Source organism: Dasypus novemcinctus, chromosome 4 (genome assembly GCF_030445035.2).
Source record: "Dasypus novemcinctus isolate mDasNov1 chromosome 4, mDasNov1.1.hap2, whole genome shotgun sequence".
Classification (NCBI taxonomy): Eukaryota; Metazoa; Chordata; class Mammalia; order Cingulata; family Dasypodidae; genus Dasypus; species Dasypus novemcinctus.
The window spans coordinates 88,259,654-88,286,066 of NC_080676.1; the positions used below are offsets into that span (position 1 = coordinate 88,259,654).

The 26,413-nt window shown below is 38.3% G+C and overlaps 1 protein-coding gene across 2 annotated transcripts in view; it reads left to right on the forward strand.

Annotated features, from left to right (window-relative positions):
- CFAP44 (cilia and flagella associated protein 44) overlaps positions 1-26,413 on the forward strand; it is a 216,979-nt gene that overhangs the window by 162,270 nt on the left and 28,296 nt on the right. For both annotated transcript variants that reach the window (XM_004475584.4, XM_058295842.2), the window contains exons 25-27: positions 18,641-18,818; positions 21,834-22,328; positions 26,123-26,326. In XM_004475584.4, the coding sequence (XP_004475641.2) occupies positions 18,641-18,818; positions 21,834-22,328; positions 26,123-26,326 (877 nt within the window). The remainder of the gene's footprint in view (positions 1-18,640; positions 18,819-21,833; positions 22,329-26,122; positions 26,327-26,413) is intronic.

A 26,413-nucleotide genomic window follows, 5' to 3' on the forward strand; every position in this document is an offset into this window, starting at 1 on the left:
AAAGAAGAAATACGAATGGCAAGGAAATAGATGAAAAAATGTCCAACCTCACTAGCAATTAGGGAAATGCAAATCAAAACTACAATGTGACATCATTTCACACCTATTTGACTGGCCTCTATTGAAAAGTTGTAAAAATATGAATGTTGGAAAGGATGTGGAGCGATAGGAACACTCATTCACTGTTGGTAGGAATGTAGAATGGTACAGCCACTGTGGAGGACTGTTTGGCAATTCTTAAGGAAGTTGAATATAGACTTGCCAAGTGACCTGGCAATACCATTACTAGGTATATACCCAGAAGAAATGAGAGCAGTGACATGAATAGACATCTGCACACTGATGTTCATAGCGGCATTATTCATGACTGCCAAAAGTTAGCAACCCAGGTTTCCATTAACTGATGAATGGATAAACAAACTGTAGTGTATACACATGATGGAATATTATGCAGTGGTAAGAAGAAATGAAGTCATGAAGTATATGCCAACATGGATGAACCTGGAGGTCATTATATTGAGTGAAGCAAGCCAGACACAAAGGGTAAATACTGCATGATTGCACTATTATGAACTAATTATATTATGTAAACTCATGAAATTAATAATTAGAATATAGGTCAGCAGAAACTAGAATGCTGGTAGAGAATGGAAAACTGATGGTTAATCTGTGCAGAATTGGTTAAAAAGTTCTTTATAAATCCTAGGAAATGAATGGACATGGTGAGAACATATCGCGGTGTTGATGACTAGCAGAGCTATTACATGGGTGTGACAGTGGTTGAAAGGGAAAGTTGAAGGGCACATATATTACTAGAAGGAGAGTTAAAAAATGTAACATGGGACTGTGTAACATAGTGAAACCTCATGTAAAATATGAATGTGATATTGCATATATAAGACTTTAAAAAAATATATAAATACAAATAAACTAGAAAGAAGGGAACAGAATAGCAGATATGTATGGCAGGGGAAGTATAGAAAGATTGAGAGGTGATGAGTTTTGTTTGTTTGGTTTTTGTTTATTATTATTATTACAGAATAATGAAATTGCTCTAAAAATGATTGCAGTGATAAATGCACAACTATGTGATTATACCAAATACCATTGATTGTATACTTTAGATGGATTTATGCTTACTAATATATATCAATAAAATTGATTTGTAAAAAAAATTTTTAGAAACCAAAAAATGACAAATGACCCAATTAAAAATGGACAAAAGACTGAATAGACATTTTTCTAAAAAAGAAATACAAATGGTGAAAAAACACATGAAAAATTTTCAGTATCGCTGGCCATATTAGTCAGCCAAAGGGTACTGATTGTAAATACCAGAAATATTTTGGCTTTGATAAAGTGTATTTATTTTGGGTAGAAGTTTATAGTCACAAGACCCTAAAGAGTCCAACTAAGGTACCATAAGAGGTACATTCTCACCTGGAGTCTGTTGCCATGTATTGATACAAGATGGTGGATGATGTCTGCCAGGGTTCAGTCTTCCTTCTCCTCCCAAGGCGCCATAGTCCCAGCTTCTTCCAATTTCAGCCACAGACTGGGACAAGTCTCATCTCTTTCCCAGGGCTCATTTATCTCCTGGCTTAGCTGCTGTGCTCTATCTACAAGGCCAACTGTAATCCGTCAGGCAAACTGCTCATATCTCTTTCCAGGGCCTCTACTGTGTCTAATGGAGCCTTCTCTCTTCCTCACTTATCTTCTTCTCTGTATGCTTATTTTCTGGGCTCTAGGATCAAAACTCTACCTTCCTCCCCTGACTGACATGGCCCAATCAAAGCCTTAATCATTATTTAATCAAGTAAAAGTGAAACCTCTGAATCCAATATTATCTAATATGCCCAGAGAAGCAGACCAGTTTGCAAACATAATCCAATATCTATTTTTGGAATTCATAAACAATATCAAACTGCTACACTGGCTGTTAGGCAAATGCAAATCAAAGCTATAATGAGATATCATTTCACACCTACTAGAATGGTCATTATTAACAAAACAGGAAACTACAGTTGTTGGAGAGGATATGGAGAGATAGGAATGCTTTTCACTGTTGGTGGTAATGTAGAATGGTACAGCCAATGTGGAAGTCTGTTTGGTGGTCCCTAAGGAAGTCAGATGTAGATCTACCATGTGACCTGGCAATTCCACTAAAATGTATATACCCAGAAGAACGAGAGCAGTGACCTGAACAAATATCTGCACACTGATGTTCATAGCAGCATTATTCACAATTGCCAAAAGATGGAAACAACCCAAGTGTCCATCAATTGATAAATGGATAAACAAACTGTGGTCTATACACATGATGGAATATTATTCAGCTGTAAGAAGTAATGAAGTTGTGAAGCATATGACAATGTGGATGAACCTGGAGGACATTTTTTTTTCTTTTTTTCTTTTTCAAATTCTACTCAATTTATTAACATTTTGTTAAGTGAAGCAAGCCAGGCAGAAAATGACAAATAAAATATGATTATGAACTAAATATAATGAGCAACTCATGGAGTAAATAGCTAGAATATAAGTCACCAGAGAAAATAATGTGGTTAGAGAATGGAAAACTGAGGATTAATCTGTGCAGAATTGAAAAAAAAATTTTTTGTAATTCTTTGGAAATGAATAGAAATGATAAAAGCATATTGAAAGTATTTGTAATTAGTAGTGCTAACATACTGGTATGTTTTTGTTGTTCGCTTTTGTTGTGTTTCCCTTTTATTGAGTAATGAAAATGCTCTAATATTCAAAGTGATGAATGCAGAACTTGGTGCTTATACCAAATGCCATGATTGTACACTTTAGATATATTATATGGTTTATGAACAAAAAAAATGATAGGGTAGATTGGGGGAAAATTACACCAAATTTAAGATACAGGCTATAGTTAGTAGTAATACTTTGATGATGCTTTTTCATTATTTGTTACAAATGTTTCACAACAATGGAAGGTCTTTGTGGTGGGGTGATGTATGGAAGCCCTGTACAATGTTATGCATGTTTTTCTTTTAAGTCCAAAACTTTTACCATACACTTATTTTTTTTAATGTATGTTCATGTATGAATGATATACTTCAATAAATTGTTTTTAAAATGAAAACATACATATCATTTGGCTATAGATGTGTGGGTCTCCTTCTGAGCTCTCAGTTCACTTCCATTGGTCAATATGTCTATCCTCAGCCAAAGGAGTGCTGATGGAAAATACCAAAAATCTGCTGCCTTTTATAAAGAGTATTTATTTGGGATAGAAGCTTCCAGTTAGAAGATCCTAAAGAGTCCAACTCAAGGTGCCATAAGAGATACTTTCTTATCAAATGTCTGTTGCTACAGAAGCAAGATGGCTACTGATGTCTGGGAAGGTTCAGCCTTCCTTTCCTCTCAAGTTTCCATAGGTCTAGCTTCTTTTGATCTCAGCTAGGCTGGAGGGGTTATTTCTTTTTGGGCTCAGCTGCTTTGTTCTCTTCACAAAGTCAGTTGTAAACTATCAGGCGAATGACTCATCTCTCTTCCTGGGGCTGAAGGATCAAAGCTGACAAGTTCTTTCCCCTTCCATGTCTATGGGCTTCTCTTTGTTCCTCTGTGTATCTGCTTATGTATGTCTCCTTGATTGAATGTCCATTTATATAGCCTGTGAAGGGGGTGGGGCCTCAAACTGAGTTACACTCTACTGACATGATCAAATCAGAGCCCTAATCTTAACATAATTTAATCAAAGACATCTGAGCTGAATCGAATACAATCAAAGGATATCACACCCAGAGGAACAGACCAGTTTACAAATATAGTCAATAACTCTTTTTGGAATTCATAAGTAATATCAAACTGCCACAAAATACCCTGAGTTTTGACCACTATAGCTTTGTAATATAGCTTTAATGTCCGGTAGTGTGAATCCCCCAATTTCATTCTTTTCCAAGATGTTGGGGCCTCTTAACCTTCCATATAAACTGATGATTGGCTTTTCCATTTCTGCAAAAGAAAGGCTATTGCTATTTTGGGGGGACTTCTTTGAATATGTAAATCAATTTGCATAGATTTGACATTGTTTTAGTTTTCCAAAGGGCTGCTGATGCAAAGTATCAGAAATTGGTTGGCTGTTATAAAGGGGATTTATTTGGGATAAAAGCTTACAGTTCTGAGGCCATGAAATGTCCAAATCAAGGCAGCATCAGAGGTTCTTTCTCTCCAAAATCAGCTACTGTTGATCCTATTGTCTGGTCACATGGTAAAGCAAGATGGCCACGGACCTCTGCCAAGGTCTTGGCCTTCCCCTCCAAAGTTTACCATCTCTCAGAGCTCAGCTGTGGGAAACCATGCATAACTATACTGGTTGTGGCAGTTTGAGATTATGTGATGAATCCCAAAAAGAGAAACATTATGTATTTAATCTATTCCTGTAGGTCTGATACCCTTTGATTGCAATAAATTCAGTAAAAGTCCTATGATTAGATTAAATGATAAGTTTGCCTTAGGGCTATTTAAAAAGATTTTATTTCTTTCTTTCTTCTTCTTCCCTCCCCTCCCCCCCCATTGTCTGCTCTCTTGTGTCCATTTGCTGTGTGTTTTTCTGTGTCTGCTTGCATTCTCAGTGGCACCTGAAATCTGTGTCTGTTTTGTGTTGCGTCATCTTGCTGCATCAGCTCTCTGTGTGTGTGACACCACTCCTGGGTGGACTGCGCTTTTTGTTGTGCAGGGTAGCTCTCCTTGCAGGGTGCGCTCTGTGCATGTGGGCTCGTCCCCCAGCATAGCATGGCACTCCTTGCATGCGGCGGCACTGTGTGTGGGCCAGCTTACCACCTGGGCCAAGAGGCCCTGGGTTTGAACACTGGACCTCCTATATGGTAGGTGTATGCTCTATTAGTTGAGCCACATCTGCTTCCCTTGCCTTAGGGCTTTTGATTGGACTACATCATGAAGTGTGAGCCAGCTTGAGTCTCTGACCTTTTGCTGGGTCTTATATAAATGGAGACAGAGAGGCACACAGATAAAGGAAGCTGCCATATTTTTTCCTGCAATGTGAGAGAAAGGACTCCAGTTTCACCCACAGCTGAGCTGCAAGGAGAGAAGACCCCAAAAGGCTCAAAGAACTGAGCCCCAGGAATACATGAGCCATATGCCTGATAGCTTGCAGCAGGATGAAAGCAGAGTGGCTGAGACTCTGTGATAGAGGAGGCCCATTAAGATGAATGAGTTCAAGTGTTCATGGAGCATTGTCATGGTGGGTGGAGATCCACACAATAACTGAAAGAATGGTGAATCCCCATTATGGGGAGCTCTGCCACATTCTCTAATGGGATAGCAAGGATGCCCCGAGCACAGGGGCAATGACTAGTGAAGGAGGATGGACCATTGACGGGCTCTTGATACTGATGACTGTATGTATGAACTTTTTCTTTTGAAATTGAAACTTAGCCTAGTATTATAGGTTGTGTAAGAGTTACCTCCTGAAAGCCTACTTGTTGATCAAAAGTGGCTTCTTTCTAAGCCAAACTCAGCATATAAATACATTACCTTCCCCCAGGGGTGGGACATGACTCCTGAGGGTTTACTATCATGCACCAACTAGCATTGCATCTCAAACAAGACCTTGACTAAAAGGGGGAAAAGATAAAGACAAATGAGTTTATATGGCTAAGAAACTTCAAAGTGAGTCGGGAGGTCATTCCAGAAGTTATACTTATGCATGTCTCAGCAGATCTCTTTGACTGCCAAAGTAGATACTACCTCAAATAGTGGGGCTCCTGAGGGCTCTAGAGATATCCAGACACTGTAGTCAGGGCAGATAGCTCAAGAGTTTTGTACCTTGCAGTGGGCTCTGCTTTCGAATTTATGGAGCATAAGTGACAGAGTTGAACTTAGGTTGTGGTTTCCCTACACATGGCTCTTCTGTTCTTCTATTTGAACTTATAATTAGTACTATAATTGGTAGGTATATGTCTAAGAGACTTAAATCTTTGGGCTGGCCATGTGCCAGCTGGGCCCTGAAGCTCAACAGAGTTGCAACACCTACTATCCAATTCATTGGACTCACCCAGGACAACTGCATGGAGGTGCTGATGGACAACTACCATACCAAGGAACCAAGAGAGTCTGCAACTGCAAGCAAGAGAATCCCATCCATTGGCCCTGTGGGACTACAGTCCCCTCTCAATTAGAAGCACAGTGATCATCTCCATCCCCAAATCCTCAGGATTGGGGAATGAACTATGGACTGAAGTGGACTTACTTGTATTCTACTATAGACTTATTGTGATTCTAGCAATGGAATAAATTATATCATTGATGTGGAGGCATTGGCCACTGGAGGTCCTGAGGGCAGGGAGAGGGAGAAATAGGTGTAATACAGGGGGCATTTTTGGGACTTGGGAATTGTCCAGAACGACATTGTAATGACAGATACAAGCTATTATAAAATCTTGCCATAACCTACAGAATTGGGTGGGAGAGAGTGTAAACTATAATGCAAACTTTAATCGACACTTAGTGGCAATGTTCTAAAATGTGTTCATCAATTGCAACAAATATACCTCACTAATGAGGGATGTTGTTAATGTGGGAAAATGTGGGAGGCGTGGGAAACAGGGCATATGGGAATCCCCTATATTTTTTATGTGACATTTGTATACTCTAAGTATCTTTTTAAAAAACTTATGGGGGCATTTTCAGGACATTGGAATTATCCTGAATAATGTTGCAATAACAGATACAGGCCATTATATGATATTGCCATAACTTATTAAATTGTGTGGGAGAGTTTAAACTCTAATGTGAACTGTAATCTACACTTAGCAACAATGCTCCAATATGTGTTCATCAATTGCAACAAATGTACCACACTAATGAAGGATGTTGTTAATGTGGGAAAGTGTGGAAAGTTTAGGGTGTGGGACTTATGGGAATGCCCTATTTTTTTTTTTTTTTTGTAACATTTATGTAAGCTAAGTATCTTTTTAAAAAAATTTTTTTAAGTGTATTAAAAATAAGAGAGAGACAAGCCCTATGCTTGATTGTCTTCAGCTGAGTCCTGGAAGACAGTAGATTCTGGAGGGTAAAGCAGAGACCTCTTTTTTTTTTTTTTTTTTTTTTTTTATGTAGTGTTTCTTTATGTCTGTGGAATATTAGACCCTTATAAGATAAGTGGTTCCCAAATATTTTCTCCCATTGAGTAGACTGCTTTTTTACTTTCTTGGCAAACTCCTTTGATGCACAAAATTTTTCAGTTTTGAGGAAGTTCCATTTATCTATTTTTTTCTTTTGTTGTTCTTGCTTTGGGTGTAAAGTTTATGAAACCATTTCCTACTACAAAATTTCATAGATGCTTCCTTATATTATCTTCTAGGAACTTTATGGTCTTGGCTCTTATATTTAGGTCTTTGATTCATCTTGAGTTAATTTTTGTATAGAATATAAGATGGTGTTCCTCTCTCATTTGGATATGGATATCCAGTTCTCCCAGCACTGTTGAAGAAGCTGTTCTGTCCCAGTTCAGTTGGGCTTGTAGGTGCAGGTCTGTATCAGAACTCTCAATTCGATTCCATTGGTCAGTAAGTTTATGCTTGTGGCTTTGTAGTATACTTTAAAGTCAGGTAGTGTGATTCTTCCAATTTCGTCTTTCTTTTTCAATGTGATTTTAGCTATTTAGGTCCCCTTGCCCTTACAAATAAATTTCATAAGTGGCTTCTCCAGTTCAGTAAAATATGCTGTTGTGATTTTTATTGGAATTGTGCTAAATTCCAATAAATGGATAGACACCTTAATGGTATTTAGTCTTGCAATCCATAAACATGGAAATTCTTCCATTTATTTAGGTCTTCTTTTTTTTCTCATTGTTTTTGCTCATTGTCTCCTTGTTGTTTTTGCTTGTTCTCTGTTTTTGTTTTCTTTAGGAGGCACCAGGAACCAAATCTGGGACCTCCTTTTTGGAAGGTGTGTGCTTAACTGCTTGAGCCACATCTGATCCCTGCTCATTTGTTTTTGCTCATTGTCTGTTTGTTGTTTGCCCATTTTTTTTTTCTCACTTGTCTGCTCTTTCTTGTTGTTGTTGTCTGCTCATTTTGGTTGTTTCAATCATTGTCTTCTAGTTGTTTTTGCTTGAGGCACTGTTTGCTGAGCATTCAGTGAGGTCCTCCTGAGACATGCATAAGCAAAGCATAACCACTTTGAAATCTCTTATCCATAAAAACTCCTTTGTATTTAATATTTCCCCCTTTTTTTCAAGGTCTTTTTCCAAATGCATCACTAGTCAGTGCTGGGTAATAACCCCTTGCTGCCAGGGAGGCCCATCCCTGGGAGTAATATCCCTCAATGGGGGAAAGGTAGTGAGTTTATATCCTGAGTTTGGCTTACAGAGAGGCCACATTTGAGCAACAGGGAGGTTTTCAGGAGGTAACTCTTAGACATTATATATTACTAGGCTAAATTTCAATTTCACAAGAACAAGGTTCATAAGGACAAGCATCAGTATCAAGAGGCTGGGCTATTGGTCTATCCTTTTTTACTAGGCACTGTCCATGTACTCTAGAGATTCTTACCACTCTATTAGAAAACGTAGCAGGACTCCCCAGGATAGGAATTCAGTATTCCATCAGTTATTGTGTAGATCTTCACCCACCAAGATAAACTCCTTGACCACATGAGCACATTGATATTCCATAGAGGCATGCCCCAGCAGTGTGGGGGGGTGTGCACATCCCCCCACACTGCCACCATCACTGCCACCCTCACCAGTAATTCTCCCCTGTATCAGTTGGAACCCTTCTGCAATCCAAGTTCTCCCAAAAAAAAACCAAAAAAATAATATTTTTTTTGCATTGTGCCTTTCATTCCTGTAAGATCTGTTATCTTTTATGAATATTGATAATTTCTTCTGCATGTTTCCCTAGTGTTTTTTGTTTTTGTTTTTTTTTACTTTATTTTCCAGGAAGATTTAGATTACTGAAAAGTCACACAGAAAATATAGGGGATTCCCATATACCCCCCAAGTCCTCCCCCACCAACAATATCCTACATGAGTATGGTCCATTTGTTACAATTGATGAACAAACATCAAAGCATTGCCACTAACCCTGGTTAATGGTTTACATTATGGCTTACATTTTGCATCATACACTTCCCTAGGTCCTGATACAGTGTATAATGTCCTATATCCATCAATGCAAGATCATGCAGAACAATTACAATACCCCCAAAAAAGACCTACATTCCACCCATTCTTACTGTCCCCTCCCTCAGAACCTATGGTAACAACGAAAGTTTCAGTTGAAGAATAAGTTTCATAGTTGCGTGCATTAATATTGAGGGTTTGACATACTCATCTGTTTTCTTTTATTGGGCACTGCCCATATTTTCAAGAGATTCTTTCCCCTCTACTTGAGAATGGAGCAGGACACCCCAGAATGAAAGTTTAATGTTTTGTTGTTTATTGTATGCATCTCCACCCACTGAGATAACACCCTATGACAAGATGAACACTTTCATATTCCTAGAAGCATGCCCAGGTGCACCCTTTCCCACATATCCACCCATCCCTGATGCCCTGCATCAGTAACCCTCCCCTGCCATGTTTGTCAGAAGAACATCCTCACCATTGTAGTTTTAACCACAGACCTACAAATCCCCAGAGTTTACCTGTTCCTTCGTTCAGCCTCCCTCCCTCCCCACTTCTGTAAATGAGTTTGGGTAGGACAGGTATCTTAATGAGGGTTAGTCTTCCAATCCAAGAACATGGCCTATTCTTCCATTTATTTAGGTCTTTTGACAATGTTGTGTAGTTTTCTGTGTACAAGTCCTTTACATCCTTAGTTGTTCCTAAATATTTGATTCTTTTTGTTGCTATTGCAAATGAAATTTTTTACCCTTGATTTCCTACTCAAATTGCTCATTATTAGTATACGGAAATGCTACTGATTTTTGCAGTTTGATCTTATATCCTGCCATGTATCTGAACTCATTTATTAGTTCTAGAAACTTTGTTGTAGATTTTTGGGGAGCTTTCTATATAAAGGAGTATGTCATATGCAAATAGTGAAATTTTGACTTTTTCCTTCCTAATTTGGATGTCTTTTCTTTCTTCTTATTGCCTAACTGGTCTAGCAAGAAATATTAATATAATGTTAAATAAGAGCAGTGACAGTGGGCATCCTTGTCTTTTTTCAGATCTTAGAGGGAAAGCTTTAGCATTTCACCATTGAATATGAAATTAGCTGTGGATTTTTTATATATATACCTTGCATCATTTTTAGGAAGTTTCTTTTGGTTCCTATCTTTCAAAGTGTTTTTTCAAAAGGATGCTGTGTCTTATCAAATGCTTTTTCTCCATCAATAGAGATGGTCATGTGATTTTTTTTCTTTTTATCTGTTAACGTGATGTATTATGTTGGTTGATTTTCATATACTGAACCATTCTTGCATACCTGGGATAAAACATACTTGACCATGGTGTATAATTCATTTGATGTGTTGTTGAATATGATTAGCAAGTACTTTGTTCAGGACTTTAGCATTTAAATTCATTAGAGAGATTGGTCTGAAGTTTTCTTTTCTTTTGGTGTGTTTATGTGGCTTTGGTATTAGTGTGATGTTGGCAGGACTGGTGTTAGTTCTTTCTGGAATGATTAGTAGAATTCATTCATAAAGCCGTCTAGTCCTATGCTTTTCTTTGTTGGGAGGTTTTTGATGACTAATTCAGTCTGACTCCTTGTGACTGGCTTATTGAGTTCTTCTAGTTCTTCTTTTGTCAATGTTGGTTGCTTGTTTGTTTCTACAATTTTGTCCATTTCTTCTAAGTTATCCCTCTTGTTGGCATACAGTTTTTCAAAGTATCCTCTCATGATATTCTTTATTTCTGTGAGATCAATTGTGATATCCCCTTTCATTTTTTATTTTGTTTATTTGCATTTTCTCTTTTTTTTTTCTGTTAGTATAGGTAAGGGTTTGTCAATTTTTTTAAAACCCTATCTTTTTTTAAAATTATTTTTTATTTTTATTTCTCTTCCCTTCCCTGCCACCCCCCCCCCAGTTGTCTGCTCTCTGTGTCCCTTCGCTGTGTGTTCTTCTGTGTCTGCTTGTATTCTTGTCAGTGGCATTGGGAATCTGTGTCTCTTTTTGTTGTGTCATCTTGCTGCATCAGCTCTCCAGGTGTGCGGCGTCACTCCTGGGCAGGCTGTGCTTTCTCCATTTGGGGCTGCTCTCCTTACGCTATGCATTCCTTGCACATGGGACTCCCCTACATGGGGGACACCCTTGCATGGCACGGTATTCCTTGTGCATATCAGCATGGCTGATGTGGGCCAGCTCACCACACAGGTCAGGAGGTCTGGGGTTTGAACCCTGGACCTTCCATGTGGTAGGCAGATGCTCTATTAGTTGAGCCAAATCCGCTTCCTGGGTTTGTCAATTTTATTAATCTTCTGAAATAACCAGCATTTGATTTTGTTAAAATTTTCTAGTTATTTTTCATTTTCAATTTCATTTAGTTCTCATTTAATCTTTTTTTCCTTCCTTCTGCTTGCTTTGGGTTAGTTTGTTGTTTTTTCTAGTTCCTCCAGGTATGCAGTTTAGTCTTTGATTTTAGCTCTTTCTTCTTTTTTAATATAGGCATTTATGGCTATAAATTTCCCTCTCAGCACTGCTTTAGCTGCATCCCATAAGTTTTGATATGTTGTGTTCTCATTTTCATTCATTTTGAGGTAGTTCCCAATTTCTTTTGCAATCTCCTCCTTGACCCAGTGAGTGTTTTGCTTAACTTTTATATATTTGTGCTTATTCTGGTTCTCTGTTCCCTATTAATTTCCAGTTTCATTCCATTGTGATCAGAGACATTGCTTTATATAATTTCAATCTTTCTAAATTCATTGAGCCTTATTCTGTTACCTGGTATATGGTCTGTCCTAGAGTGATCCATGTGTACTCGAGAAGAATGTATAACCTGCTGTATTTGGCTGTAATGTTCTGCATATGTCTGTTAGGTCTAGTTCTTCTAACATGCTATTCAAGATCTCTATTTCTTTAGTAATCCTCTGTTGAGATGTTCTGTCTAAGGTGATAATGGTGTATTAAAGCCCCCTACTATGATTGTAGAGACATCTATTTCTCCCCTTAGTTTTGTCATTGTTTGCCTTATGTATTTTGGGGCACCCTGGTTAGTTGCATAAATATTTATGATTGTTCTTTCTTCTTGATAGATTATCCCTTTTATTAATATATAATGCCCTTCTTTGTCTCTTACAATAGTTTTGCATTTAAAGTCTATTTTTTCTAATATTAGTATAGCTACTCATGCCATTTTTTGATTATTGTTTGCATGTAAAATCATTTACGGCCTTTTCCCTTGCTACCTCCCTGTGTCCCTGGGCTTAAGGTCAGTTTCTTGTAGATAGCATATAGCTGGATTGTATGTCCTTATCCATTCTGCCAATTTGTATCTTTTGATTGGAGAGTTTAATCCATTATTATTACTGTCAAGGCAGTACTTGCTGTTTGAAGTGTGCTATGCTTCCTGGACATGTACATCCATGTCCCTCATAAGTGTTGGGAACTTTTCAGTCACTATTTCCTCCAACTCCTTCTGCCCCCTTTTCTTTTTCTCTCTCTCTTGGCCTATAACGATATGTTTATGTCTTTTTTTTTGGTCATTCAATTCCCTGAGTCCTTGCTTAGTTTTTTCTTTTCTTTTCTTAAATCTATCTGGTCTACTATCTGTGCAATTTCAGATATTCTACCTTCAACATCACTAATTCTTTCCTTTGCCTGTTCAAATATGCTGCTATGTGCTTCCAGTGTAGTTTTAATTTCTTTCATTGTGCCTTTCATCACCATCAGATCTTTTATCTTTTTATGTATGATTACAGTTTCTTCTGTAGGTTTCCCTAGTGTCTTATATATTTTAGCTCTTCCTTCACTTTATTAAGCTGATTCATGATATTTGGACATCATTGATTAGTTGTTCCATGTTCTGAATCTTCCCCTGCTTTTTAATTTGTTCATTAGATTTGGTCTTATCTTCCTGTTTCTTAATATGGCTTGTAATTTTTGCTGGTGTCTAGGCATCTGTTTATCTTGATGGGCTTATTCAGTTGGTTAGCTTCTCTTTCTAGCCTAGGGTTTTATTTCATTTTGTTTTGAGTTAAGGTTTCTTCTTTGATACTTGCTTCCACTTACTCTATATCCTTTTAGTTTTCTGTGTTCTCCTGAAAGAATAAGTCCATAAAAAAGGAAATAAAGAAGAAGAGGAAAAGAATTTTTAAAAAAAAGGATAAAAAGGAACTATAAAAGGAGCCAGGGAAAAATAAGTAATAAGAGTGAAAAATCATAAAAAATAAAAATGAATAAGAATTAAAAATGAAGAAGAAAAAATTAAAAAGTAACAGGAAAAAAATGAAATAAAATAAAAAACTGGAAAGATGAGAAGAAAGAAAATAAAGACCGAACAAGAGAAGGTTGAACAAAATAAAAGAAAAGAGAAAAATGAAAGCAAAGGAAGAAATAAAGAAAATAAGTAGAAAAAATGGGAAAAAAGAAACAGGAAAAAAAAAAAAAAGAAAGAAAAAACAGGTCTCCCTCTCAGGCCACTAGCAACTATCTCAAGCTCCCAGTGCTCACCAATTACCCTGAGGCCTGCCTTCTTCAGGTAAGTTATGTGGATATAAAGGGAAAAAAAGAATAAAATTACAAAATAATAAAAACCTAAAAGAACCTCTCAGTGTAAGTTCCATGTCATGAGACTGCTTGTCCTGCAGCACCCCCTCTCCCAGGGAGACAGCTGGGTGCTTGACAACCCACTAGATTGCTCTCTTACTCCCTTCTCTTCAGAGTTGGTTGGGCCTGTGGTGGTTTACCAGCTGCCTCTCCAGGCTCCTCTTTCCCCTGTGCTGTTGGGCTCCTATCAGCCTGCCCCCTCACTGATCCAGTTCCTCTCTCTCCTGCTATGGGTGTATGTGACAGTCCACCTGATCAGCTCTTCCCTCTCCTCCCCCTGGAACTGCTTCAGTGCTGCCTGGCATCTATCCTTTCCCCCAGATCCTGTTTACCTGCCCTGTCTCTCCTTCCCCCATTCATTTCTCCCCTTGAGCCAACTGATTGCTTGTCCCCACACCTGTTTGTCCCACAGCTCTCCCACTTTGAGAGCCTGCTGGGCACTGGGATGCACCCCTGGTTGCCTAGTGACTTTTCTCACTCTTGGAGTTGGATGAGCCCTGGTCTTCCAGCCTGGTCTTCCCTCTGTGTGATTGAGCACTGGCTTGCCTGCCCTATCCCCTAGTCAACTTGGCACACTCTCTCTAGCTTCCCTCTTCAATTGGCCCCATGGTCCTGTAGCTTCCCTTCTGACAGGTAAACCTGCCTACCTTCTTGCAGTTTCTGGAGGAGTCAGTCTGCCATTCCCTACCCTACCATCTTGGATCTTCTCAAGTTAAGGATCATTAGACAGCATATAGATGGATCATATTTTTTTAACCAATCTGCCAATATGGGTCTCTTAATTGGGGAGTTCAATCCATTAATGTTCAATGTTATTATAAAGGCAGTACTTATACCAACAATTTTATCTTTAGTATTTTATATGTCATATCTTATTTTTGTTTCTCTTTTTTCCCTTTTTGTTACCCTTACAATTAATCTTCCTTTCTATACTCTCCTCCAAATCTCTCTTCCCTGTCTTTTCCTTTCAACCTACAGAATTCCCTTTAGTATTTCCTGAAGTGCAGGACTCTTGTTGATGAATTAGCTCAATTTCTGTTTATCTTTGAATATTATTCACTGCTTCATTTTTGATGGATTGTTTTGATGAATACAGAATTCTTGGCTGACAGAAATTTTTCTCTTTTTGTTCCTTAACTATGTATAACACTGCCTTCCTGCCTCCAGGCTTCAGATGAGAAAATGAGAAATCAGCATTTAATCTTATCCAACATTGCTGTATGTGATGAATCTCTTTTCCCTTGCTGCTTTCAGGAGTCTCTCTTTATCTTTGGCAAGTGACAGTCTGATTAGTTTGAGTCTCAGAGTAGATACATTAGGATTTATTCTATTTGGAGTAAGCTGCACTTCCTGGGTATGTACCTTCGTGTCCCTCATAAGAGGTGGGAAATTTTGGGCCATTATTTCTTTAAACACTCCTTCTGCCTCTATTCCTCTCTCTTCTCTCTCTGGAACACACATAATGCATATATTTGTGAGTTTTGTTCTGTCATTTAATTCCCTGAGTCCTTGTTAAATTTTTTCCTTTTTTTTCTCTATCTATTCTTCTATTTGTGCAAGTTCAGTTGCCCTGTCTTCTAATTCACTAATTCTTTCCTCTGCTTATTCAATTCTGCTTTTGTGTATTTTTTCTTCTGTTGAGCCTTTCATTACCATAATAGTACTTTTTTTATGTTTATAATTTCTTCTGTATGCTCACCCAGTGTCTACTTAATATCCTTTATCTCTTCATTCATCTCCTTGAAATGATTTATATTTGTGTGAACATTTTTTATCAATTGTTCCAAATTCTGCATCTCCTCTGACTTTTTAGATGTTCCTTTGACTGAGCCATGTCTTACTGTTTCTTAGTATGACTTTTAATTTTTTGCTGAAGTCTAGCCATATGTTTAACTTGATGGGTTTACTCTGTTGGTCACTTTCTTTCTTGCCTAGAGTTTTATTTTTGTTTGCTTTGTGTTAAGGCTCTTTGACACTTGGTGTAGCAGTTTGATATGCTTATAAATTCCAAAAATAGATACTGGGTTGTGTTTATAATCTGGCTGTACCTGGGTGTGATTGAGTTATTATGAGGGCTTTGATTGGGCCATGTCATTAGGGTGTTGAGTCCCCATGCCTTGGCGGGTAGGGACTCACAGATAAAAGGTGTGGCAAAGGACAGAGTTGAGAGTTTTTGATGTTGGAGTTTGATGCTAAAGACTGAAGCTGGAGTCCCAGGAAGTAAGCTCCCAGAGGAAGGAGAAGCCAGCTGTAGGGAGAAAGGAACCTTGAACCCAGAGAGGAGCAAGACCCTGGAAGGGAGGAATCCAGGAAGACTGAACCCTCACAGCTGTCGGCAGCCATCTTGCTCCAACATGGGAAAATAGACTTTGGTGAGGGAAGTAACTTATGCTCATGGCTGGGTATCTGTAAGCTCCTACCCCAAATAAATACCCTTTATAAAAACCAACCAATTTCTGGTATTTTGCATCAGCATCCCTTTGGCCAACAAATACACTTGGTTCCACTTATTCTAAATCTTTAGAATTATACTTGTTTAACTGAAAAAAGAATAAAGGAAAAGGGAAAAGGAAGAACATTTTAAAAAAAGAAAAGGGAACAAAGAAAATTAAAAAAAAAAAAAAAGAAAAAGGAAAGGAAGAGGAGAAAAAAAAGAAAATGGGGCTCCCTCTCAGGCCATCAGCACCTGGCTAGGCCCCTTGCTGGTCACCCATGCCAATCATTCCATGCTTCCTTTATGCCTGGCAAGCCTGCCTGTCTTCCTGCCATGTCTGGAGGACGAGTGCAGCCTGCTGCTACCTGCTCTGCCATCTTGGATCTCTCCTCCGTGATTTCTTAATATCAATCTGCTTTCATTCAAATGGTTTCCCCCTACATATAAGGTGTCATTTTATCTCTTGATTCTTTCAAAGATTTATATTTGTCTGTGTGCTTAGTTTTCAGAAATGTGTCTACATATTTTAGTAGCGTTGTCTTTGGGTTTGTTCTATTTGGGGATTGTTTGCCTTCTTATATCTATAGGTTTATTTCTATTGCCAAATTTGGAAATTTTTAGCCATTATTTCTTAGAGTACTTTTTAACCCTTTCAGCCCTGCTGTCTTTCTCCTCTCCTTCTGGAACTCTGAGAATAGAAATGTTAAGTCTCTGACATTAGACTTTCTATTCTATTCTTTCTATTTTTCACATGGGATAATTCGTCTTGTTCCACCTTTAAGTTCACATTCTTTATCCTGTCTCCCTCATTCTGCCTTTGATCCTATCCATTAGTTTTTACTTCACTTATTGCATTTTTTTCTAAAATTTTATTCTAAAATTTCCATTTGTTTTTTCTTTGTCTCCTGTTTCTTTCTGATTTTCTATTCATTTTACATGTTTTCCTAATAATTCATTGAAGCATTTTTATGATGTTGCTTTAAAATCCTTTAAAATACTTGTCAGATAATTCTGTCTGCCATCTCTTTGTTGTCATCTGTTTGGGTTTTTTAAAAATTTAACATGAGATCATACTGGTTCTTGTAAAATGTGTGATTTTTTGAAAAATTAAAACCTGAACTTTTGAGAACTATGTTACAAGACTCTGGATTTTATTTATATGTTGTTTTTAGCTGACTTTCTCTGACTCTAACAGAGTAAGGAGAGGTGTACCACCCATTATGCCAGATGAGAATAGAAGTCCAAGCTAGGCATTATTCCTCCTTTGAGAGTATCTTGGCTTGGAGAGGCAGGAATGTCTCATTAGTGCTTTTTGTCCACTGAAAACATGGTAATGGGGGTAAAAGTCCTGACTCTCCACTAGGACTCCTTGTATTCTACCTCGGATGGGAAAGAGAGAGTCACAAAACTGCACACTGGCAGGGGATGGAGGGAGGAGTTGTTTATACTATCAGATACAATTGGATGCCACTTTTGAAAGTTTTATGTATGTAATAACTATTTATGTAATTTATGTAATAATAAAGTTTCATTAACTTTTTAATGATTTAAAATATCATTTCACCTCTGTGATAATTAATTTCATGTGTCAGCTTGGCTAGGCTTTGTCGTTTAATTAGAACTCTGACCAACACAACCTCCAAGGCTTAATTTATTTGATGGGAATGAGCAACAGCGTTAACATGAATTACTTTGAAGTCAACCAAAGCCCAGCAATGATTCACATTATTTAAGTACCACCTGGTGATTGGTTTTATTTAATTAATTATTCAATTTTCCTGGTATGCTTTCAAAATAGTCATTATTTTCCTGTTTATTTATTTATTTTTAAGCCCCCCCTCCAGGATGGCTCCTCTTCTATCTGCTCATTGTCTTCTCACTGTGTCTGCTTATCTTCTTTAGGAGGCACTGGGAACCAAACCCAGGACCTCCCACATGGGAGGCAAGTGCCCAACCGCCTGAACCACATCTACTCCCTGCTAGCTGCACCATCTGCTGGTTGTGTGTCTGCTGGTTGTGGTATCTGCTCATTGTAGCATCTTCTGGTTGAGGTGGTTGCAGCATCTGCTGCTTGCAACATCTACTAGTTGTGGTGGTTGAGGCATCTTGCTGGTTGCAGCATCTGCTCGTTGTGATGGTTGTGGCATATGCTTGTTGTGGCATCTGTTCATTGTGTCTGCTTGTTGTGGCAGTTGCAGCATCTCTTTTCAGGAGTTGCAGTGTCTGCTTATTACAGCATCTGCTCATCTTCTTTAGGAGGCATCAGGAACTGAACCCAGGACCTCCCACGTAGGACGCAGGCACCCAACTGCTTGAGCCACATCTGCTCCCCTAGTCATTATGATTTTTTAAAATTGTAGTCCCTATAGACAAAACTGGCATTCTACACTCAGGATTGTACTTTTGCCTTGCTGTTGAATTTGAATATATATCTGTATTAAAGTAGACAAATTAGAAAATTTATTGTTATTTTGAAGGGTTGTCTAACTTTTCTGATAGATTCAAGAGTAAACCTGATGATGACTTTGAAGATCCCAAAGATATTCAGGCCATCAAAGAGGCCCAGGTGCATATGGGAGACTTCAATCTGAAGACAGCCCCAGACTACAAGATACCTGAGCACATGAGAATAAATGCTGCCAAGAAGGAAGAGGAACTAGGAATCCTGGATACTATGGTACCTACTCACTGGTTTTATGACACTGAGGAAATATCCTGAGTTTTTAATTAATTTTTCCTAGAACCATCTACTTTCCTATCTGGTCAGCAAGGACATATAATCATAGAAATTTAGAATTGAAAAATGCCTTCATGATTATTTAGAACAATGACCTATTTTTAAAAATAAGGATACTGAGGCCAGAGAGAAAAATATTTGTCTGTAATTAGTCAGCTAACATGACAGAACAAATTTGTAAATTAATTACATGTGTTAATACCAGTTTCAAGGGTGAAAACATTACATTTTATGGACTTTGAACCTCTGAAATTAAAACTCATTCTCACTGGATAAATTCTTTGGCTGTCATGGACCACCAAGGACTTCTTAACATTTGTGGGTGATTCACAGCTAACTGCATTCTTCCAAACTACTTCCAATTATACTCATTTCTGATCCCTATTTTCTTACTAACATTTCCTCTCCCTGCCACATTATTTCCTTAAACCCCGTTTGAACTGACAAATGACGTTTTTGTACTTAGCCAGTTAGAAGATACTTGAGTCACCATTTTTAGGAAAACTTGGCCTGGGGCCACCCAGGATGGTTGTGCAAGGTACACACTTCAAGGTATCACATTGGAGAGAGTGCCATTTGCATTGCAGATTTAGTATATTTCTATATTTTATCATTTCCTGAAAAATGGAAAAAGTGTCTTGAAAGAATGTCTTTTTTTCTGTTTCACAAAAGGTACTGTACATGCCAGCAGTGGACTCTAACCTGGCAATTCATATCCATAAATTTTCATTCTTCATAACTGTGTAATTCTAGTCAAATGGACATTTGGGGCATTTTATTAGTTTTACCATTTGGATTGTGTTGTAGGGGAGGGTCCAAGTCCAGCCTGCCACCTTTCCCTGTGACCCAGAAATACATCCTGTGCTTAGGACCAGATGTGTTAGCCTGGCCAGATAAAACAGTCCCTAGTAGATAAAAAGACTGCTGGTACATTCCTTTTCATGTTGTCTCAAACAATATTCACATGAGACAGTCTGATGAAAATAGGCATTTTTTATGATATCTGGCTCACACCCTGGTGGTATATCTGTCCCTGGTGGTCAGGGAATAGGACCTCTCCACTACCATGTTCCTCTACTATGGTATGTGAGCACACACACACTCATGAATTGTGTACATAGATGAAAACAACTCCTCATGTACGCCAGTAGATTGAGATCTGTTGACCATGGGGAACCAACATTCACTATCAGGTTGGCCTTTTCCTATATCTTCTCTATGTGAGTAAATGTCTTTTGTTCAGAGCCTATGTGAGTCATTAGTTTGCTTGTGACCCTGATACCTGAACTGGAATGGATTGGTAACTCTTAAGTGTCTCTCTTTCTGACTGGCAGACTGCTTTTCTAGCAATTCCTCTAAGGTAAATCTTGTTTCATCCGTCATGTTCCATCCATCATCATAGATAAATGTCTTATGACCAAAATTTGCGAGTCATCCAAACTGAAATTTCATAGTCTTGCTAGAGAATATGGACAGTTATGATATTTGAACTGAATTACATTACACTGTATTCACTTTATTAAAATGGCAGCATGGGATAATGTAGAGTACACTATTCACTATTCTGCAAGTCAGAAGATTGGAGTTCTGATTCCATTTCTGCTAAGTCACAAAATCTCTCTATGCCTCAGTTATCTCATCTGTTAAAAAAAGTTATTAATAACAATTAACAACATTAATACTTATCTTGTCCACCTCTTGGGTTATTGTAATGATCAAATTTGATAAGTGGTCATTATTATAATGGTTGAATTTGAAAAAATTGAAAGTCTCGAGCTTTATACAAATAATCTATTAAATATTCCCTTCTGTACTTCACCCACCTCCACCAGTCTTCAGGTTTGTGTGGTATTTGGAAAACTAGAAAGAGTGTCTGTAAAGAAGACTCAAAATGTAGGAGGACTGGGAGCCATCAGATGATAGGTTTGGGCACTTTCTTGTAGGCATAGACCTCAATCTTCCAGGGCTTCAGAGGTGATCTTCCACCCACCTAAGTGCTGGCTTTTAGACTTTAAATCCTTAATGCTTTAAAGGTTTGTTATCAAGTATGTAAAACATCTCCTCTATATTGTTACTGTTTTTTTACTTTATAGATAGTTAATATATAGTTAAGTTTTGTCAGGTTGCTTTGGAAAAGTGCCTTTAGAACTTTTACTTTTTAAACTTTTAAAAAAATCTATAAAAAGTAACCCTTTCTGGCTTTTGGACCATCTGTTTCCACTGCACACAGAAGTAGGGTTGCATATGTCCTGAGGCTCTGATCGGGGCATTTGGAAAACACAGACAGCAGAGAGATTTGGCAATGAGAGAGTAATGGGTATGTATAGTACTTGCGGTGGGAGGCAGAGGGCACAACCTTCCTTAAATGAAGGAAGGAGAAGGAAACATGGAGAGGCCCTGTCCTGGAATCTCTTGGTATGACATGACCCTGAAATCTAGGATTGTGCCTCTGCATACACAAGGAAAATGAGTAATCATGTGGTCAAAATGCAGAATGAAAATAGGCTAAACTGTAGTCCTACAGGAGAGTAGCCCACGGTGAGACTATGCCAAAGGGATGTGAGATTTCAGCAGAGAAAGGCAGTTACTTGGGTGTTCCTGGCCAAAGAATGGCCTTTCCCTCCCTGGGGAAAGCATCCTGCTGAATACAAGGTTTCAGGAAGGACTTTCCTAGATGAGAAACTCAGCTCTCTGAGCCATTCAAACAGAGAGCAGAGGGATAACATAGGTCACATCTACACTGTCCTCCCATCTTGCAGGGAGTAAATGGGACAAAGCCCAAACTCTAGAGAAAAGGGTAATGTAGTAATGAACAGGGTTGATAAAAAAGATCAAATATTTTTATGTTGAAATTTTGCTAGGCCTACCATTCAAAGTACAGAAGCAAATCATTTTTCAAAACTGTCCTTTGTGAGAAGATTGTCATTTTACTTCCTACCTGTTCTTTTTTTTCAGGTCCATGGAAAGAAAATGCACATGAACAAATGTATCCTTGCTCTTCGAGACCTTAAAGTCGCTGTTATTGAAGAAATACAATGCCTTGTACAAGAACTGAAGAACATTCAGTCAACTCTTCACATATCCAAACACATCCGCATTCCCCAAATCCCTCAGATACTCCCCGAAGAAGTTCCTGAGAAGAGATTTCACTATGACGAAAGAACTCTACTAGACTTTAAGCAACAGGAGATGAAAAGGCAGGATGAAAAGTCCCTTCCAATGGCAAGCTATGAAGGCCCTGGTGGGAGATTCCAAAAACCCTTTCATGGAAAGGATGGAGATTTAATGTCACGAGATTCAGTGACTAGATCATCAAAGGCATCAACATACAGCATAGATATTCCAAAGTTAACAGAATTTGAAAAGACAGAGCCAACAGATGTGGAACTGGAGATAATAAAGAGGGATGAGATTAAACACTTGTATATGCAAAAGTATTTGATCAACAGGGTAAGGGATGGGACTGTTCCTAATTAATGCTGAAAGACAGGAGAACGGGGAAAGAATTAGATTGATTTTCATATTTATTTGTCTACATTTCTCTACATTAACCTTTCCTAAACCCTGACCAGCCCATCTCTCACTGATGGCTTGGCCTGTTCCCCAGCTCTGACCTTATGAAAATCATTTTTCTCAACCCAGAAGTTTGGAACTTTTCATTTTTTTCTTTTTGGAAAGCTTACTAAGAATGAAGGGCAACCACATGTTAGTTGGCATCTAACTGAAGTCATGGCAAAGGGGAATCAGCAGAGCAGCTTTCAGATGATGGGTGGAACACAATTTAAAAACCTTCCAGAGAACATGGGGCATCTCTCTTCTTTCTCCAATGTTTGATTTGCCCCATTGGTGGGAGTGTCATGGTGATGACCAGGTTCAAAATTGTTCTGGACCTTTATGGCAAATATTTTATTTCTAGGAAAATCAGGAAACAGGCTGGGGCAGTTGTACAGGAAGTGCTCTGAATCTGAAGAGAAACTTGTCTTGGGTAGATAGCTCCCTGTCACCAGCCCTAATGAGTTCCCATCCTTACTGTGTCTTTCCAGCTGCTCCCTGTGAAGGCACCACATTTCACTCCCCAATCTTATTCTTCACCCCTGATCTCTACTTCCTCTTTTCTTACTGTTTTTGCCTCTCCCCACTCCCACTTTTCTTCCCAAACCATTATCCACATTACTTCTGTGCTTTTTCCTTTGCTATTCTCTTCTGTCTGCAATGATCTTCTAAAGTTATCATCCAGGGCTCAGCAAAGTTGCAAACTTTCTCTGGTGTCTACTGTTCGCCTTACCTATTCTCTCCTCTTTTCCAAACTCCAGTTGCATGTATAGTCAGCACCTCATGTTTTGTACTTATTTTTCTTGCTGTCTAAAGCCACACTTATTTAAAAGTTTAATTATTCCTTCTCTCTCTCTATCTCTTATTTTTTTAGCATTCTCAACTTCTCTAGGAGTTTCACTGCCTCAAACCTTCAGATCCCTTCCTCTTCTTCAACGGAAGGCTGGGCCCTCACTCATTATCGGCTTTTGACATTTGACCCTCCCTAGCGTGTACAGCCTGATAAAAAATAGGAAAGGCTTGTCTTCTTATTTTAATAGTTTCCTCAGGAGAATCAGCCCTTGGGGCTCTCTTTTGACCTCTCTGACTCCTTTAGGAGGGGGTGGGAAAGCTGGTGGAGGAGCTGTGCCAAAAACAAAGTAAAACTGAGTACTTAAGAATCATTAGGAAGGTAGTGGAATAAGGTCTAGACCAGGACTTGGGATATTTAGATTTTTATCCCAAGTTTTAGTAATTATCTCTGTCCTCAGGAAATGCATTTTTGGCCTTAATTTCATTATCTGTAAAATTAGAAGGTTGATTAAAATGTTGGTTAGAAGATTGCATATAATCTTGTACCTCCAAGATTATATTCATTTATTTAAATATGTTTCTTTTTCTGTAAGTTTAAAAGTTTCCAAAACCAAAAGTTATGGAAAATATTTATTTAGTGCTTATTATATGAAAGGCAATATAGAGATTCCTGAAAGGGATAAACAGAAGACAGTGTTATGGCCCCCCAAAAGATAGGGTCTAGTCCTAATCCCTGGTACTGGTGGATGTGACCTTACTTAGAAATGGAGTCTTTGCAGATACAATTAGTTAAGATGGGGTCATTCTGGATTAGGGTAGGCCCTCATCTAATATGACTGGTGTCCTTATAAAAAGAAGAAATTTGGACAGACACAGATACAGATTTTGTTACTGGAAGTGGGATGGTGCTATAACAAATACCTAAAAATGTGGAAGTGGCTCTAGAATTAGGTAATGGGTAGAAGCTGGAACAATTTTGAGGTGTTTGATAAAAAATGCCTAGACTGTCTTCAAGAGATGTTTGGTAGAAATATGAATATTTAGGGTGCTTCTGATGAAGCTATAGAAATGACCAATACATTATTGGACTTGGAATAAAGACTATCCTTGTTATCAAGAGGCAGAAAACTTGGATGAATTCGTTCAGCCACTGGTTGTAAAGTAGAACTTATAAGCAGTGAACTTGCATGTTGCTGAGGAGATTTCCAAGCAAAAGGTGCAAGGTGTAGCATGGTTTCTCCTTGCTGCTTATATTAAAAAACAAGAGGAAAGAGAAAAATTGAGGAAAGAATCATTAGGCAAAAAAGAACCAGCATTTGATGATTTGGAAAATGCTCAGCCATCCAAATAATGTGCCCGGAGACAGAGTCAAGGATATGAGTGGACAATTATTTGCTAAAAAGATTAGGCTGTGAACTGTGGAACCAATGAACTATCTCAACAGAAGCCAATAATAGAGATGAGGTTATCCAGAAAGATCTGTGGAGGACCCTCTTGTCTGAAGGCTTAGACCCCCAAGAATTGCACAGAGATTAACAAGGTTTTAGAGAATCTTATACCAGCAGAAACACTGGCATCCTGGACTGAAAGGGAAAGGACTAGACAAAATGAAGGAAAAATGACCCCAAGGGAAGAATCATAGTTTTCAGAGGCCAGAGAGTGCTTGGCCACCACACTGGACCAAGGGGCAGAGCCTAGGAGGTCTCAGACAGAGCATCAAGCCATGGAGGATTATTCTCTGGCCCTGAAACCTAATGGAATTTGTCCTGCTATGTTGCAAATTTGCTTTAGACAAGCAAAGCCTTTATTATTTCCATTTTCTCCCTTTGGGAATGGGAATGCCCATCCTGTGCCAGCCCTTCTATTGTACTTTGGAAGCAAATAGCTTGTTTTACCATTTCACAGGTCCACAGACAGAAAGGAATTTTGCCCCAATAGAGGGCATATTCTGCAGATGAATCATATTCCAAGTCTCACTCAAAATTTATTTAGATGAGATTTTGGACTCAGAAGAGTTGATGATGGAATGGGTTAAGACTTTACATGATGTTGGAATGGAGTGAATGAATTTTGCACATGGGAAGGACGTGAATTTGCAGGGATAGAGGGTGGACTATTGTGGACTGAATTGTGTTTCCCCAAAAGATGTGTTCAAGAACTAATGCCCAATACCTGTGAATGTGACTTTATTTAGAAAAAAGATCTTTTCAGATGTAATTAGATTAGATGAAATCATACTGGGTTAGGGTGGGTTATAATTTGACTGGTGCCCTTATAAGAAAAGGGAAACTTGAATTGGAGGGAAGAAGGCCATGTGATGGAGACATAGATTGGAATTAAGTTGCCACAGGCCAAGGAACACCTGGGGCCACCAGAAGTTGGAAAGGAGTCTTTCCTAGAGCCTTTGGAAGGAGCATGATCCTACTGACACCTTGATTTCTAACTTCTAGCCTCCAGAATTGTAAGATAATAAATTTCTGTTGTTTTAAGCCACCAAGTTTGTGCTATTTCTATTATCTTAAGCCACCCAGTTTGTGGTAACTTGTTATGCAACTCTAGAAAAGGAAGACTGACAGATACAAACACTATCTTCTAAAGTCTCATACTTTTTTATTTAAATCACACAATACTATGAGAAGGGCATTCTTGATCGATGGTTTAATCAATGATGAGAAAATAGCTAGAAGAATTATAATTACAGAATTCTTACCATTTAATTATGTAAATTTAATATCATTAATTAATTTATTTATATGACTAGGCCACTTGTAATTCTTCATCAGTCATGAGGATATAATAGGAAACCGTAACTTTTACCCACTTAGTGCTCTTAGTTTTAAGAACACACTTACCTATTCTCCTTAACTTCTAACATATCTGCAAATCTTTTTCCACCTCAGATTAAAGAACTGATTGTCACTTTTGATGCAGAACTCCATCTCCTGAGACATCAGAAACTGAAACTAGATACTAAGATGAAGTTAGCTGACCTGCACCATCTCACATTATTTCAAGAAATGCTTCTCCTCAAGAATTTTGAAAAACAAGAGAACATACTTCAAGAGCGGGTTAATTCATTAGACAAAGAGGAACAGGATATGCAAGTACGATTGGGCAGGAGAAAGCCAGCTGGCTGCACCCTTAGTTACAGAGGGAATTGATTCTCTTTTCCTTTTATTTTCTTCTTAATG